Source organism: Mustela nivalis (genome assembly GCF_964662115.1).
Source record: "Mustela nivalis genome assembly, chromosome: 14".
Classification (NCBI taxonomy): Eukaryota; Metazoa; Chordata; class Mammalia; order Carnivora; family Mustelidae; genus Mustela; species Mustela nivalis.
In genome coordinates this window covers 76,933,000-76,950,479 of record NC_139033.1, presented here as the reverse complement: position 1 = coordinate 76,950,479, position 17,480 = coordinate 76,933,000, and the positions used below count along the sequence as shown (strand labels likewise).

Here is a 17,480-nt window from a genome sequence, read left to right as displayed (position 1 = left end):
CTACCCAAGGTTACAGTCATCTGTGAACAATTTTGGCAGGACTAAATCAATAAAGGTCAGAAAGAGAAGTCAAAAAAAGCACCCCACTCCCTCTACTCCCAAAACCCTTCACACTTACCTCTACCATAGCACTTATCATATATCATACAATAATGTATTTCTGACGTTCTTTCCTACAGTATTTCAAATTCTGGGAAAGCAACAGTCATTCCTTTCTGTATTTATGGTTTGTGGATATAGGTGTGCTAAAAATCAGTGCCAAAACCCAGCACTTTGGCCAAGAGTAGTTATTCAATGAAAGTATGCTGAATGACGCCAACCAAAATCCAAATATGATGGTCATTTTCAGTGCTCTGATTCTGTAATTCAAATGAGATTCTGTGGGGGTAGGGGGATATTATAGTAATAATTCCAATGATATTATAAGACTACCTAAGAAAAACTTAAAACCTAACTTCTATTAATGGGAAAAATACCCAGGATATAAACATAGAAGGGAAATAATAAACATAAACATATCATGGTTTAAAAAAAAAAAAGGAGGTGGTAAGGGAGTTAATTACATGTTCTTCAACTCATACATAAATAATTCTTTCAAATCACCAACACTGTTTGCTTTAATTCATGAAATTCCATAGAGAATCCTGGTAATACTTGGACCCTTTTAAAATTGTGAGCCCTAAAACTGCAATTCTTACCAATACCCACCCAATATAGATAAATATCTAGGGCAGTGCCTAAGTAAGTAAGTGTCCGAGGGCCTGTGGTCTAAAGTGCTTCAATGTCCTTACCTGAATGTCATTTATACCAGCACCTACACCTTAATAGTATTAGTGCAACAAGTCATCTCTTCAACTAAAAATTTACTTGCTAGAAATTTAATGCTATTTTTAACTGCTTTATTCAGATATAAACTTCTAACAAAAACATTTCCAAAATCAACCTCATGGCATTGCATTCCACAGTACTCAATAATAGGTTACACATCTACCACACCATCTCAGGTCCCAAATTTATATTAAGTGTAAATAACTGTTAGTTCAAGGGGCAAAACTAGTACCTCTTATGAAGGGAATGTGATTTCATCACTATGCTTACACCCATGTAAAAACGGTAATGTTATAATGAGGTTCTAATGTACAACACTACACTATTTGACTGTCAACATTCAGATTTTTTCATTTTTCTTCAGAAGCTTCTCAGCTGTGAAGAGTTTTAAGAAGCCTGCTTCTAATTTCTTTCTCTGAGTTGTCCTCTTACTAGCTTTCTTGTTCTTCACCCTATCTTCCCCTATTCTGAGCAATTCCATCTCTATCCGTAAAAATCTGTTTCAAATATATTTTGCTCTCCATTAATATTCTTTCTTAATCCTTCTCTTAACAGTAATTAGAATTCATTTCAAAATGATTTTTCAAGTGTGCTCCAATCCAACCTAGAACAAGCCAAATTTGTAAAAAGAGAGCAGCTCACGGTCTTTCTCTATAAAGATGAAAGTAGCAGTCAACAATATGGCAACTAAGGAATCCTCAGGTTCTGCTTATGAAATTGGAAAAAATATATACTCAAAACGAGAAAGCTGACTAAAAAATCAAGAGGCGATACATGAGGCCAACAAGTGAAGATAAAAAAAACAAAAATGAAAAATCATCAAACTCCTCACAATTAGCTTATTTTTAAATGAACTCTTGAAATTCCAGAAAATTCAGAATTGTCAGAGGGAAACTACCCATCTCATCAACCCAACCCAAGTGTTATTTATGTATTACTTTCAATATTTTCTCATATGCACATTTTATAAAATCAGCATACACTAACATTTTCTTCTTTATCCATTTGTATGTTCATCTTTTAATTATCATTTTAAGTGACATGGTATGTCATTAAATATTCTATTCTGTGTGTAAACAAAACTACTTAACAATCTCACTCTTTTTAGACATTTCATGGGTAGCTTCCCACTCTTTGGGATTTTAAATAACATGTCAACAAATATTCTTATGGTTGACAGAATTAGATTTTTCTTTTTCACTGAAATTTTTCTTAATGTTATATTCTTTATAACAAAAAGGAAATGTCATAACCAATTTGTGAAGCATAAACATAAATAAAGGCTAGAATGCAAAAGATACAGTGAAGCTTAAAAACACATTTCAACAGTGAGTCAAGCAAACATGAAACAAGTTACTTGGGAGTACACTTCTGTCAAGTACTATTTAGGCTCCCTACAAACCAGCCAACATACATAGCAGATGCAATGAAATCTAATTTATTTGTGTATATTTAAAGTATAAGCATACATAACCTAACTTAACTGGGGGATAAAAGAGGGAGTTCGGCAGGGGGCTGAGTCATGCATATAGTAACCATCTGAAAAGTCTGAAGGGAACACTAAGGCTGCTGGGACTTTAAATGCATACTTCCATTCAGGAGCTCCGTTACTGAGGTTTGGCTCCAGGATAACAGCTCCTTCTTGAGAGCTGCTTTAGGCTGGTCCAGAAAGAGGAAAGCAGTCGTTCTGAGAACCATGAAATAAGCAAACTGGAGGGATTCAACATGCTGTGACTCTTAAGAAAGTGATGAATAGTAACACTGTATTACATTAAATTTACACTGCAACTAGAGTAAATGGGAAGGTCAAGGCCACAATATCAATACAAAAAAATATTTCACAACTTGTACATTTTCCACTATTTTATATTATTTAGCCTATCTGCAATAATCCCTTTCCATCCATAAACTGAACTTACTTCTTTATTCTTCTTTAACAACCATCAGAATTTCAATTCCAATATTCTAAATTATCCCTGTTGGGGGTAATTAGGAAACAGAGCAAGGGATTGAAAACAGAAGGGACAAAGCAAAATGTAAGGCAAAACAGGTTTTTGCAATAATGTCTTGTGAAGGACAAGCCTTGAGCTAAGGAACAGAAGTATGAGGCTACATTCCTGTGACTATAATGAGTAAAGAATATAAATGAACATGAAGGCAGAGTAGCACCTGGTTGGCTCAGTCAGTGGAGCATACTACTCTTGATCTTAAGACTGTGAGTTCAAGCCCCACATTGGGTGGTAACTCAAAAATAAAATCTTCAAAAAAGATGTTTTAAAGTCTATAAAGAAAATTATGACTAAAACTAAGGGCTGCGGCATGAAATTGTTATAGGCATAATTAAGGCCTTGACCTGGGAAGAGATAGTATTTGAAAAACAAGGTTACTAGAGACTTCATTTCACTCTTAAAAAACCAATTTACTGTTTCTGTAGAATCATGAGTCCCAGAAATAAGTAACTAAAATGAAAGTATCAGACATTTAGATAAAGATCAAATTTTTTTAACCCTCAGTTACATATTCTCTGGAACACTAAATCAAAGTATAAGCAAACTGTTCAAACTGTAGGGTTCCTCAAGTATATAGTAAGCAAAAAAATGGTAAAGGGAATCATACAGCACCCATTACACCACCCAGAAGTCATTACTGACACGCTGTCATCTTAAGTGAATGTTAAGCACACACATGTACACGCATGTGCACATGCATGCACATGCATATGCACTCACAAGTTCAACTATGACCTAAGACCTTTAGAGTTTAACCACATATTCTCCTACCCTGGGGCACTGTAAATAATAATTATAGTTAAAGAGGGGTTACCATTATCTGTGTTTGATAACAAAATAATAATTCCATTTATCTTTTTTAAAATATATATGAACAAATACTTGCCTGGAGATCAATGTTTGCCAGCTCCTACCTTTATTGCTATACCTGCTACTCTATTCAAATAAGCTCTTAACTCCTTTTTTAAAGAATGCTCCCAAAATCCCAATGACAGAAAAAAATCATACCAACTTCATAATGTTCACTCTTAATTTGTCCTGCTCACTGCTGAGATTTTTAAGTGCTCAATTTGCTTTTTTAGAACAGAGAATAGTGTCTGTGCCTGATTTTTAAGTGATCTGTGTTCTACTGTATTTTTTAAACACAGCTGAAAATTTCAATTCTATCTACTTCATATAATATACTCATAATATATGTGCTAGGTAAACTACATTAATATAACCAGTAACACTAGAAAACTCCTATAGCTGTTAGCTCCCTAAAACAAACCTTCTGCTTCTCCTGTTTGAACACACTGAGTCCCCTGGGATCATTCTTCGTATTAAAACTGCCAGTTGTTGGAACTGTGTTGTTGATGCTGCTTATTGAAGTGACAGCTGGAGAAGTCCCTGGTGGAGTTATACCCTGAGATGGCATGGGAAACATATTCTCAGATTCACATCAAACTGATTTCTCCTGCATGTACTGGGAATGACTAATATAGAAATCATTAGGCTCTTAGACATTCACATTTTATTCTATAAAAATATATTATATATAAGATATAACACTAATAATAACTATGTTAAAGCAAAAAGTACAAAAGTTTTCATAGCTTTTTATATTATTTCCCAAACAATATGCACTATGGTCAATTTGCATTATGCTAATTAATGTATAAATCTTATTAAATTTATGCTCACCTCATGCTGTCCTAAAATGAACATGTTCTAATTTTGTAGCTCTAATTTCTGTTGCTAATCAATGCTTGTCAATATCTAAAAGCAAGCACTTCATATTTTCTTCCCTTTGGTAATACTCAGCCTGAACAATTTTAAGTTAAATGAATTTTTCTCTCTTGAGATTCAACAAATACATTACTTTATAGGCCTCTCCTATACTCAACAACACCCACCCCCAAATGCAGACACACACCCACACACACACCACACACACACCACACACACACAGACACCCTTTCCCAGGACCAATAAACTTAAAGATGCATGTAACATTCTAGTGTATCAGTTTCTCCATAGTTCTCTTCCTATCTTCGCAAATTCCTTTAATACAGGTGAAAATAATTGGATACCAAAATGTTGATATACCCTTTAAAATAACACTTAGTGATATTCAGGTCAATGTATATAAACTATGAGAACTCCATTTCACTTAATAAGGCACTGTCCCCAATCTGCTCCTTGTCTCAACACAAAACAATGCATATATTTAATCATAAAGGTTCTTTGTATACATAAGACCACTGAAATTCCTTGTTGACAACCCATCAATTAAGATAAATTGGTATTTTTTTCCTAGAAAATATGTCATCAACACACATTAGGATGGAGGGCATAAATGAAATGCAATATATTTTAAGAAATATGGAAAATTTCAAGTAGAACCAGAGGCCTCAAAATAAACCAAAAAAAATTTTTTTTAATTAAACACAAAGAATTAAACAGGTGATAAAACACCATAAAATAACAAGTTAATTAAAACCACATTCAATCCTGGAAAAAAACACTACCACTAAATACACATTAGATTTCATAATACAGAGTTGATAGTAACTAAAAAGAGCTAATAATTCCAAGAATACAACTTTGCAAAAATAGAGCAGTCAACACTTCAGTATCATCTGCCTCCAGCTCTCAACAGCCTAGGGAACACGCTGAGTGGCACTTGTTACTAGTGCTGAACACAACTCAACTGAAGACTCTATGGGCCATTAATTTACTGACATATATCCAAAGATCTGCTGCTTCCCTAGGACAAGAGTGACCGCGAATTTTAGTATGCTTAAGAACAGTATTAGTTAATGTTTGCTGTCTTGGAATAATTATTAATAGTACCTCCATTTATTTAAAAGGGGGGGGGGGGCTCCTGGAATCCTAGATCACTCCATCTATGATGCAAATCAAAGAATAATTTCCCAAAAAGAGCCCACTCTAATGACGATTCAAAATGTTAGAACTGTTTTGAAAAAAAAAAAAGATTTCTTTAAATTATAAAAATTTTAAAAGAACTCAACCACTATACTTCTAGACCTGGCATCCTTTTTACCCTGACAACCAAAAACTTCAATGTTTTCTTTATATGTTCAGTATCAAGGTCCTGAAAACAAAAGAATCAACAAAATAGTAACATATCCTTTTCTACAGTTCTTAAGGACATGTAAATACCTCAACACTAACAGCATACCTAAAAAGATCCAGAACCTCAAATAGGTTAAGATACACTTACCTAATGTAATTGAATTACACGCCTATCTACTCCTTTTGTGGGGAAGATGGGTAAAGGAGGACCTGGGAGCAGGAGTGAGAGAGTGGGATGGGGTGGTTAACATAAGCCCAATTTCTCTCAACACAAACATTATACCTAATAAACGTAAGAATGACAAAATAACATTACTCAATCCTAAATAAATTAATGAATCTAAACTAGTTTCTCAGTTTTGACTGTATTGATGTTTGGGGCAGATAATTCTTTATTGTGAGGGTTGTCTTACCCACTGCCAGTGCTGCGCAATATCCCTGGCCTCTACCAACCAGATGCCTTTAGAACCTCTCCCTCCTAGTTGTCACAACCAAAAATGTCCCCAGACGTTGACAAATGTACCCTCAAGGGCAAAATTACCCCTGGTTGAGAACCACTCATTCACACACTGCACACCAATGATCACTAACTTCACCAAAAAAAAAAAAAAAAAAAAAAAAAAGAAACAAAACAAAACAAAAAAAACCCGAACATCATATATTGAAAAGAATTTATCACCACCTACAAAGCAGTCTTGCCTCTCCCCTGCCTCCAGTGAAAATAAATCAAAATCTAATCAAACTTCTAGATCCAACTTTAGAATATACCAAAACAAGAAAAATTAAATGACACCACAAGGATGTAATCAGCAAATCTAGTCTACAGGGAAAGTCTACAGGACAAACTTAGTTTCTTTAATAAAAATCTGAAAGAGAAAAACAGGGAATCTATAGATTAAGAGATTCAGGAAATGTATCATCCAAAAAGCAGTATGTGGACTTTATTCTGATCTCAATTCAAACGAACTGCAAAAAAAATCTTTAAATGACATCTGTGAGACAAATTTGAATCTGCCTACATAGTTTGATATTAATATTATAAGCTTTTAAAAGCTTGTTGGCAAGGATGCAGAGAAAGGGGAACCCTCTTACACTGTTGGTAGGAATGCAAAGTGCTACTGCCACTCTGGAAAACAGTACAGAGGTTCCTCAGAAAGTTAAAAATAGAGCTACCCTATGACCCAGCAATTGCACTACTGGGTATTTACCCTAAAGATACAAATGTAGTGATTCAAAAGGGCACATGCACCCCAATGTTCATAGCAGCAATGTCCACAATAGCCAAACAATAAAAAGAGCCCAGATGTCTATCGATAGATAAATGGAAAAAGAAGATGTGGTATACACACACACACACACACACACACACACACACACATGGACTATTACTCAGTCATCAAAAAATAAATAAAATCAAATCTTGCCATTTGCAACAACATGGATGGAACTAGAGGGTATTATGCTGAGCAAAATACGTCAATCAGAGAAAGACAATTATATGATTTCATTCATATGTGGCATTTAAGAAACAAAACAGAGGAGCACTGAGGAAGGGAAGGAAAAATAAAACCAAATGCAATCAGAGAGAGGGACAAACTATAAGAGACTATTAACCACAGGCAACAAACTGAAGGTTGCTGGAGGGAAGAAGGGGTAGACAGACGGGGCAACTGAGTGATGGGCATGAAGAGCACGTGGTGGAATGAGCACTTGGTGTTATATAAACTGATGATTCACTGAAATCTGCCTCTCAAACTAATGATACACCATATGCTAATTAATTGAATGTAAATTAAAAATAAAAGGCTTAATTATAGTATTGTCAGTAATTTTTTCCTTTTTTCAAAGTTCTTATCTTTGAGCAATATATATCAAAACAATTCCAGATAAAATTCTATCTTGTTTTGCCTTACAACAATAAGTGAGATGAAAAGTGAGGGGGCTGGTTAGATGAATTAAGATTAACCATAAACTGATCATTATTAAAACTGGTCATGGGTTCACAGGAGTTCACTGTACTTTCCTAAGTGTTAAAAGGTCCTCCACATAAAATGTTTTTAAAAAATCATTATCTTTTTTATTATATGTTTATAAAAAATAAAAAATTTTTTAAAAATCATTATCTTTAACACTTATTCCTTACTATTTAATCAGATAGTAACTACACCACAAGCCCAAGTAGTTCAATTAATGGAAATACACTCTGTAACTCGTTCATCTAGGCTCAGAATCAGTCTCTGGTGTACTCTGAAAATTATACTGACTTTGGCTTCCTAATAATACTTGCTCTGAAAAGATTCCAGGGCCAAACTATTTCTGCTCATGCTCCATGGTATAGAAACTCCATTCAGTATTTATTCAAGCCCTTCAGCAGACCCAAAACCGCTTTCATGGATTACTAGGTGCCATACCTGTATGTAGGCACACCTGCTACTCTCCTCTATGGGGTGCTTAAAATGGCCAGGCACAACTATCATAGCAATATCATTTCCATAGACTTCCAGTTTGGTTTTTTTACTCTTAATCAATAATATCAGATACTTGGGTGAACACTTTTCAGAGTATAATCTCAAACTGTCTGCTATACAGAGTATAACAGAAGTCCAGATGAAAGACAGTCACAGCTCTATCCATGTTAATTAAAGAAACGCAAAAGATGACATAACCCTAAACGAGAAAACATCCAGATGTATTTCTACTCAATTTTACTTCACAGAATATATCCAAAGAAAATGAAAACACTACATCAAAGAGTTATCTGCATCCCCATATTCACCGCAGCACTATTTATAATAACCAAGACAAGGAAACAGCCTAAGTGGCCACGGACCAATGAATGAATACAGAAGTTCCGGTTAGGAAATCCTGCCATCTGTGCCAATATGGATGAACCCCCAAAGGCACTATGCTAAATGAAGTTAAGTCAGAGAAAGACAAATACTGACAATCTCATTTATATGCAGAACCTAAAAAAAATAAAAAATAAAAACAAACCCATGGAAAAGGAGATCAGATCTGTGGTTACCAGAGGCAAAGGAAAAGAACATGGGGGAACTGGCTGAAGGTGGTCAAAAGGTGTAATACTTCCAATCATGACACAAATTAAGTCCTGGGGATATAATGTACAACATGATACCTAACACAGGTATATGGTATATTTGAAAGTTAAGACAGTAAATACTCAGAGTTCGCATACCAAGGAAAAAAAACATTTTTTCCCTTTTTTATATCTAAATGGCATACTTAACTAAACTAAGCAAGCTATTAGCTTTCTGGCAGCACAGGCAAAAGAGAAAGTAAACTCCAATTGGGAAGCATCAATATGCCAATGAACTCTCACTTTCTAGTAAGAACATATGCATTCACATTTTTTATTTTTGGCAAATATTTCAACATTCCTTTAAAAGAGGATTAAAAGACACAATAAAAATTACCACTCAGGGACTCTTTCATTTCAGCTTATTCTAAAAGAATAACAAAATAATTGAGCACAGGTATTTATCTAATCTGTGAATTTCTTTTTCAAGAGGGCAAATGGCTTCCAGATCAAGGCAACAGTCATGTCAGTGTAACCTAACTGTACTCACCATTTCTATTTACCTGTATTATTTTATATATTAAGTCACCAAAAGGAAAAACCTACTTAGCTTTTTCAAGTCCCTCCAACAAACCATAGAAAGATTAAAATCTGCATTGCAAAATAGGGTAAGTGACCACAACTCACTCTACACATTCACAGACAACTTTCTGAACTGTACACATATATTCCTCAGTCTTCCAAATTGTATTTGCCTGACATTAATCAAAAAGCAACATAGAAATTATTTACTAAGAAATAAAATCAGATGGATTTTGACCAAAATCAACAGTAAACAAAATACCTGGGAATAGGCAAACTTGGAATAAACTGCTTGTCTATGTAAATTAAATCTTTTGTCCCCAGGCTATGGGTATACAGTTGTCAAAAAGTGGTTTATGCATATTATTTAATTATATTTATGCATGTGTGTGTCTCATTCTAAAGAACTTGAACTTACTTAAAAGTGGCAAAAAAACTGGGAGAATTAAATGGTTCTTCTCCATCATGAAGACTGTATCTGAAAGTATTTTTCTTCTTGAGTGGACAAAATATTCTCAAATGAAGAAAGCACATCAAGTTTTTTTTTTAAACCTAAGTAAGCACTGTCTTAAAATGTGGAACAGCATTTTCACACATTCCCAAAAGGCCAAAAACAGAAGCAAAATTAATCTCAAAGTAAATGAGAACTTAATAGCTCCAATCTTCTCCCATTTTCCTACTTACCAATTTATCATTTTCATTGGGCATTTCAAATACACATCTCAATTTAGAATCCATTAATTCATCAGGTTTTGCCTCTTTCCACTAAAAACAAACAAAACCAACATGAGACAGATAAAGTTTAACTGTGACAAATAGGTTTCACACCTCAAGGGACAACCAATAGGTTTCAATCAGGGGACACTGAGGCTGTTTGGAGCAGAGGTGAAGTCTGTGGCTCAGGCAGGACACAGAGCAGCACTCTGAACTGACAACCCTACCCCTCTTACCTGGCAATACCACAAAACTTTGTATATAATCCTCAAGAAACCTACTATCACCATCTGTTAAAATCACACTAACATCTCTAGAGACTGAGGGCTTTCTTCCTCACAGTAGCATTTCTAAACTGTTTCTAAGAAATACTATTTCAAAATTCTTTCAATCTTGAAATTAAGTCAGAATTATCTATAATTAACAGATTTACATATTTTTTAATTAAAAATTAGCTTTCTCAAATAAGGACTGTACAAAACCCACATTTTCAACAACATCCCTCAAAATAAATTCCATTCCACCGCTATACTTACCACAGCTTCCATATCTGAAGTGTTTGGTGGAGCAAAAATTGTCTGTACCATAAACTTATGTTTACTCTTCTCATTGGGATCATAGTCAAAAGGCTGTAGCATTACTAAATAAGAAGAAAAAAACACATTGCTTTGTTTCTTCTGCATTTGCTTATCATCCTTACTGCTTAATTGACTAATATGCAAACTTATTAAAAACCCAGGATGGGTTCAAGAAACCTAATCCTGGACTGGTTACATTAAGGATCCAGAATCAACTTTATGGTTTCCAACTATTTTAACAAGCCATAAAATAAACAGCTACTTAAAAAAAAAAATAAATATAAATCTATGACTGCCTCCTCTAAATTAAAGTTTGGGAAAATTTTCAAAATGTTGCCAACATTAACTATTATAATACCTATAAACTCAGATTAAAATCTAGTAAACTATCTATTAAAACCAGTTATAAATACAAGGCTTCATTTGGTATTTAGTGATAATATCTTTTAGAATGACAACAGGGATACATAAAGGAGAATTTAAAAGTTAACTTCAAAACTCACTACATTTTAGTGTTCTAATAAAACTAATTTTTCAAAAATAGATTTTAAGTATTTATTCAAGAAGCTTATCAATCTGTTTAAATCTCATTCTAAGAAAACAAAGTATAGGGGCGCCTGAGTGGCTCCAGCTGTCAAGCGTCTGCCTTCAGCTCAGGTCATGACCCCAGGATCTTGGGATCAAGCCCCACATTAGGCTCCCTGCTCAGCGGGAAGCCTGCTTCTCTCTCTCCCACTCCAGCTGCTTGTGTTCCCTCTCTCATTGTGTCTCTCTGTCAAATAAATAAATAAAATCTTTAAATATATATATATATATATATATATATATATATATATATATATACACAAGGAAGAGGTATACTCTGATCATTTCCAGAAATTTTCTAGCATCCCAGTAATTATATTCAAATTCTTCTAAGCACTCAAGATTTTCAGTAGCCTTTAAAAGAGGATTTTTAGGGGTTCCTTGTAACTAGAGGGGATACAAAACTTTTATTAAATTTATATTACAAAAACTATAAGAACAAATCTACAGTTACACGAAATATATATACATATGGTATTGTACAAATTATTCCCCTGCTAATACATAAATTATTTCTAAGATATATCTTTTATACATGTACATCAACACTTTCAAAAAGACAAATGCAATTAAGCAAATGTGAGAAATAGCAATTACGTAAGAAAATCCTATTCTAAGTGTATCTGAGATGTCCATAACTCCCATCATGGCTAAAAAGATTTTTGAAGGGGCAAATACAAAGCAGAAAAAAATGCACAGGATAAATACTTCGGAATCCACATGAAGGCCAGTGAATGTCCATTAATGCCCTTCACTAAGCCATCACTGCAGGGTCATCAGTAGGAATTGAATAAGAAGAAAAATTAAAACATGACTGATTGTGATTTTAGGACAATTATATTCTAAGTTATTGCAGACCATATAAGAATTAAACAATCTTAAAAATATATATAAATATGCCAAATTTAAAGAACCCACAAAACTAAGTGCTAAAGAGAGAAAGTTAAAAAGAAAGGAGTATGTAATACAAAGTCAATCAATGAAAAGTTGCTAGAGAAAGGAAGCACAGTTTGAGTGACTACTTATAAAGAAACTCAATACACTAAAAACTGAAGAGCTAAATGCTAACTGGAGAAGCATCTGTAGGCTGGCTATGGAAACAGTAACTAATGTGTCTGGGGATTTTAATATGGCAGATGCTCAACAAAAGGGATTTATGGAAGACAGTTTTGGAAAGTACAGGTTGACCTCTGTCCAACACAGGGACTTAACATGTAACATGCAGTTGAAAATCCACATGTAACTTCTGGCTCCCCCAAAACTTAAGTACTAATAGCCTATTGCTGACCAGAAGCCTTAATGATAACACAAACCACAGATTAACACATATTTTCCATACTGTACATATTACATACTGTGTTCTTACAATAAAGTAAGCTAGAGAAAAGAAAATGTTAAGAAAATCGTAAGAGAGACCATCTGGATGCCTCAAGTTGGTTGACTGTCCAACTCTTGATTTGGGCTCAGATGTGCTCTCAGGGTCATGAGATCAAGCCCCATGTTGGGCTCCAGGCTCAGCAGGCAGTCTGCTCCTCTCTCTCCCTCTGCCCTTCTTCCCACCCATACACGAGCTCTCAAATAAATAAATCTTAAAAAACAAAAAAATAATGGAGAAGGGTGCCTGGATGGCTCAGTTGGCTGAGGTTCTTGGTTTCAGCTCAGGTCCTGATCTCAGAGTCTTAAAATCAAGCCCTGCATTGGGCTCTGCACTCAGCAGGAATTCTGCTTGAGATTCTCTCCCTCCCCTGCTCAGGTACTCTCTTTCAAATTAATAAATAAATCTTTTAAAAAGAGAGAGAGAGGGGCACCTGGGTGGCTCAATCAGTTAAGTATCTGCCTTTGGCTCAGGTCATGATCCTGGGGGTCCTGGGATCGAGTTCCCTGCTCGGTGGGGAGTCTGCTTTTCCCTCTCCCTCTGCCCCCTCCTACCCCTGCTCATGTACATGCTAATAAAAAAATGAAAATAAATTTTAAAAATCATAATAAGAGAAAATACACTTACAGTACTGTATAGTCTTTATCCCAAAAAAACTCACATCTAAGTGAACCTGCACAATTCAAACTTTTAAGAAATAATAATACAACAGAACTTCAGCAGTTTAGAAACTTCCAAGATAATGTCATTCTGAATAGTTTTATGGATTCCTAAGGGTCAAACTAGATGCACCAAGAAACTATTTTTAACCACATGGATAGAAATAATTCTATTTTCTTCCAACTTAGCTAAAAGGCTTAAAGATTTAGAAGGCAACTTCCAGAATGCATGTAATCATTGCTTTATCTTCCTTCCCATCCATCTTTCCCATGAACTTGGACAAACACAAACACATTCCTACCCGGCCACCATATCCCGTTACTCACTAAAAACATTTCTTCTAGGGCCAACTAGCTCTCAGTTTTTGGCTAATCCTACTGACCCTGAGGATTCAGGGTCACAGAGAATCCTACAGTAAGTCCCTCAATACCTTTGCAGTCAAGTTCTGCTTCTAAGTACTCTCCCTGGGCTTGCTATAGGTTCTCACTCTTTATATAATTGTTTTTAATCTGCTGTGGATTTAAAAGCCACAAAACTGATAAAGAATTAGTTTCTTAGGAATACTTATCAGGATCATCCAGGCATTTTTTGTTGTTGTTGCTGTTGTTGTTTTAAACATATACATGGCTGGGGCCATGCCCCTAGAGATTCTGAGCTGAAAGAAGTCCATGTGTGTTCCTGCTCCACCTGTTATCAGGACATACAGTGAGTGGGAGATAAGAACAACTGCTAGAAAATTAAGAGTAAATGGTCTCTGTGGGAAGCCTAAGAAGTTCTCCCATAATTAAGATATGTTCTCATATGTGGTTGCTATTTCTCAGCTATATCAGAATATTGTTAAGAAGTACTGTCTTATGAAGTGTGATGAAGAAAGAAGTTTATAGAGGGCATTAACTACAGCAACAGCACAGACCCCACAGCAGGGGTAAGCAATCCATACACAGAGTGAACCAAACATATTCCCTGGACTACAAGTAAACCAAAAGGGAGCCAAAAAGCTAAACTTTGGCATTTATAATGAAAGGTAGAAACACTCATCTAATTTGCTACAATCAGCAAAAAATAGGCATTGTACATTTTTAAGACTTGGAATACACTTGTATAGCTGCATGCAACATGTAACAATAGCTAGAGATCTGAAAAGAATGATCCATCACAAAAATGATGTCATATTTCAAAGATAAAATAATAAGGGCAGAGAATATGGTACTGAGTGGTAGAAATAAAGGATATAAAATATTTAAAATAACAACTATTGTTTACAAATTGACCACAGATACCCTCAACTACAAGATAAGAGTATGAAATGTTCTGCAACAGCTGGCATACAGGAAAAGAAAACCGAAGGACAGGACTAAGGCAAGCCAGAATAACTTAAAAACTATTTCCCTCCCTCCCTCCAGATGAAACCCTGTTAATTAAAACCACATTCAACATAAACATAAGAAGATCAGAATCCAATACCGTTCAAATTCAGAACATGATTTGCTACCTGAAACAGTCACAGTCAACCCCGGGTCAATAATTCCACTGTTGGGCCTCACGCAGTACCGACGAGGTGCTGTAGTCTTCACTTTGAAACACACTTTTCTATCAGATGGATTTCGCAACTTAAGATTTGTAGTGACTACATCTGTGAAGGGGCCTGTAAGGTTTAAAAGACAAAAACAGAAAAAAATGTTAATTGGATTCACACATACAAACCAGGATTCAAAACTGAATATATATACCCTCAATTTTATTTAAAGTATATACTGAAGTCTGTGCACCTAACTGTATCAAAAACTAACAGTATTTTTTTTCAGGTGGTAGACTTACAAATAACTGTCATTTTCTTCTTCATTCCTTCTTATATTGTATAAAATTTCTATATGAACACGTATTATTGCTATCAAATAAAAAGTATTTTCAAAGTTTTGATTTATGAAGTAAGCCCACAACTATATTCTTAGAGTGTGCTTTTACGACACTATTGAAGAGAGGAGATTTTTCCAGTGGTCTGCAAACCAGTGCAGGTTTTCAAATCGATTTTACCAAGCAAATTCCATTTTACAGCAAAAATCTCTTTATCTAAAGATACTACATCTAGTGACAATACTGTTCTTGCTTCACACCTCAATTAGGTCTAATTCATTCACTCATATATTTGTTAAGTGTTTCTTATAAGCACTATATCAAATGTTCTAGATACAAAATTTCTAAACTTTGGTGATATACCCAAACATGAGATTACGAAACAAAAAACCCAGAAGGGTAATCTACTCCTACTTGAATTAAATCAGTCCTAACTAGTATAACCTCATTATTTTTTAAAAGAGGGTAAAAGAAAGATTACAGCCACTTTTTATCTTGGCTGAAGAAAAGCCTGTAAGACATTATGTAAATTACTTTAGGCAATAAAATTATTATCTTTTACTTTGGGCAAAATACAAATTTAAAGGTATGCAACAAGAGGAAGCAGGGACTACACACTTCTAACTAACCCAAAAGCAATTTTAAATGGCTTTCAAAGCAATCAGTTTCAAGTTATATTTTTTAAAAGCAAAAGGGTAAAATCAAAGACATTATAGAAACTATCTTTATTTAAATAAACAAAAATAAGCATGACTATAGGCAAACCTTACAGCATGGAACCCAGATTGAGACTATTCTTCAACTCTACCAGATAGTTTCCCATTTACCTGAATACTGGAAAATCGTCTAAGACAAAGATTTAGAAGGGGAAAAACAAATAACAGTCAAATGAAAAGAGGCATTCAGAAGAGTGCAGGAGATGAAAACAAACAGATCTGCCAAGGAAAAAAGATTTCAAAGTTAAGGTCGTTAAAAGGTAATTATTCCAAGTCCTAAGGAATGAAATGATCTTACTCTACACTCAAAATTTAAGTTGTGAAGTATTTTCCAACAAAGATTTGGAACTCTTAAGAGGGAGAAAACAACAGTAGAAAACACAAAGGCAGAGAAACAGCTACAAAAAAAATTAACGAAAAATAGCTGTTTAAATCAACAGGTATGCATTTTTTTTTAAATATATATACAAAGTATGATCTTCTGAACAGGCTGCTTTAATTATACGGTAACCTTAATGACTCAATTTGTGTATTATTTTACCCCCTTTACTTCTTCAATACCAAATGCTTGCATTTTTCCACAAGCGGCTAATTAGCAACTCCACCAATACAACAGCATAGGAGGTAAAAGGAACAGGGTAATCTGTTCATTTTGCACTCGAACCCACAATATCATTGGGTAAAGACATTATTTTTTTTTATAGATTTTTTATTTGTTTATTTGACAGAGATCACAGTAGACAGAGAGGCAGGCAGAGAGAGAGAGGGAAGCAGGCTCCCTGCTGAGCAGAAAGCCCGATGCGGGACTCGATCCCAGGACCCTGAGATCATGACCTGAGCCGAAGGCAGCGGCCCAACCCACTGAGCCACCCAGGTGCCCCGAGACATTATTTTAAACTACTGATGAAACTAGGAGTCTTAAAAGATATACAGATTCCATTTCTTAACATTCTCAAAATTCATAAATTACTAGAGACATTTAAGAACGTGTAAATTTTTATAGGGCTACTTCAACATTAGCAGGAAGCATGGATAAGAAAACAGTTTCTTAGAAACATGACAAAAGAAACCTTTCTCAATACTTTAATTTTGAACAATCCTATTTTTCATAACATACTTATGTAAGATTTTTTAAATTCAATTTTTTAAATCACCTCAATTTGAGGAAAATACCAATTTTCCAAAATAAGGTAAAATAACAGACTTTTAAAAGTGATTTAGAAAATTACCATGTGTCAATTTCCAAGAACATATGAATTCTGAAGTAGTACTTAAAATTTATATTGCCTGAGCTTATAAATCTTTAATAACAGATTGTGGCTGTGACACAAAAATGCGAACTATCTAAAGAAAAAGATAAAAGAGGCTTTTTCATTTAGCCTCCGATGAAGATGTAAAGATATCTTTATTTTATATCTAATATCTAAATATCTAAAAAAGATATTTTTTAGCCTCTGGTGAATA

General features: G+C 34.6%; 1 protein-coding gene across 2 annotated transcripts in view; it reads right to left on the bottom strand.

Annotated features, from left to right (window-relative positions):
• VAPA (VAMP associated protein A) overlaps positions 1–17,480 on the bottom strand; it is a 42,977-nt gene that overhangs the window by 6,862 nt on the left and 18,635 nt on the right. The window contains exons 2-5 of one of the 2 annotated variants that reach the window (XM_082697363.1): positions 14,939–15,091; positions 10,785–10,888; positions 10,219–10,299; positions 4,108–4,242 (exon numbers count right to left, since the gene is read on the bottom strand). In XM_082697363.1, coding sequence (XP_082553489.1) covers positions 4,108–4,242; positions 10,219–10,299; positions 10,785–10,888; positions 14,939–15,091 — 473 coding nt within the window. The remainder of the gene's footprint in view (positions 1–4,107; positions 4,243–10,218; positions 10,300–10,784; positions 10,889–14,938; positions 15,092–17,480) is intronic. The other variant, XM_082697364.1, reaches the window with a different exon arrangement.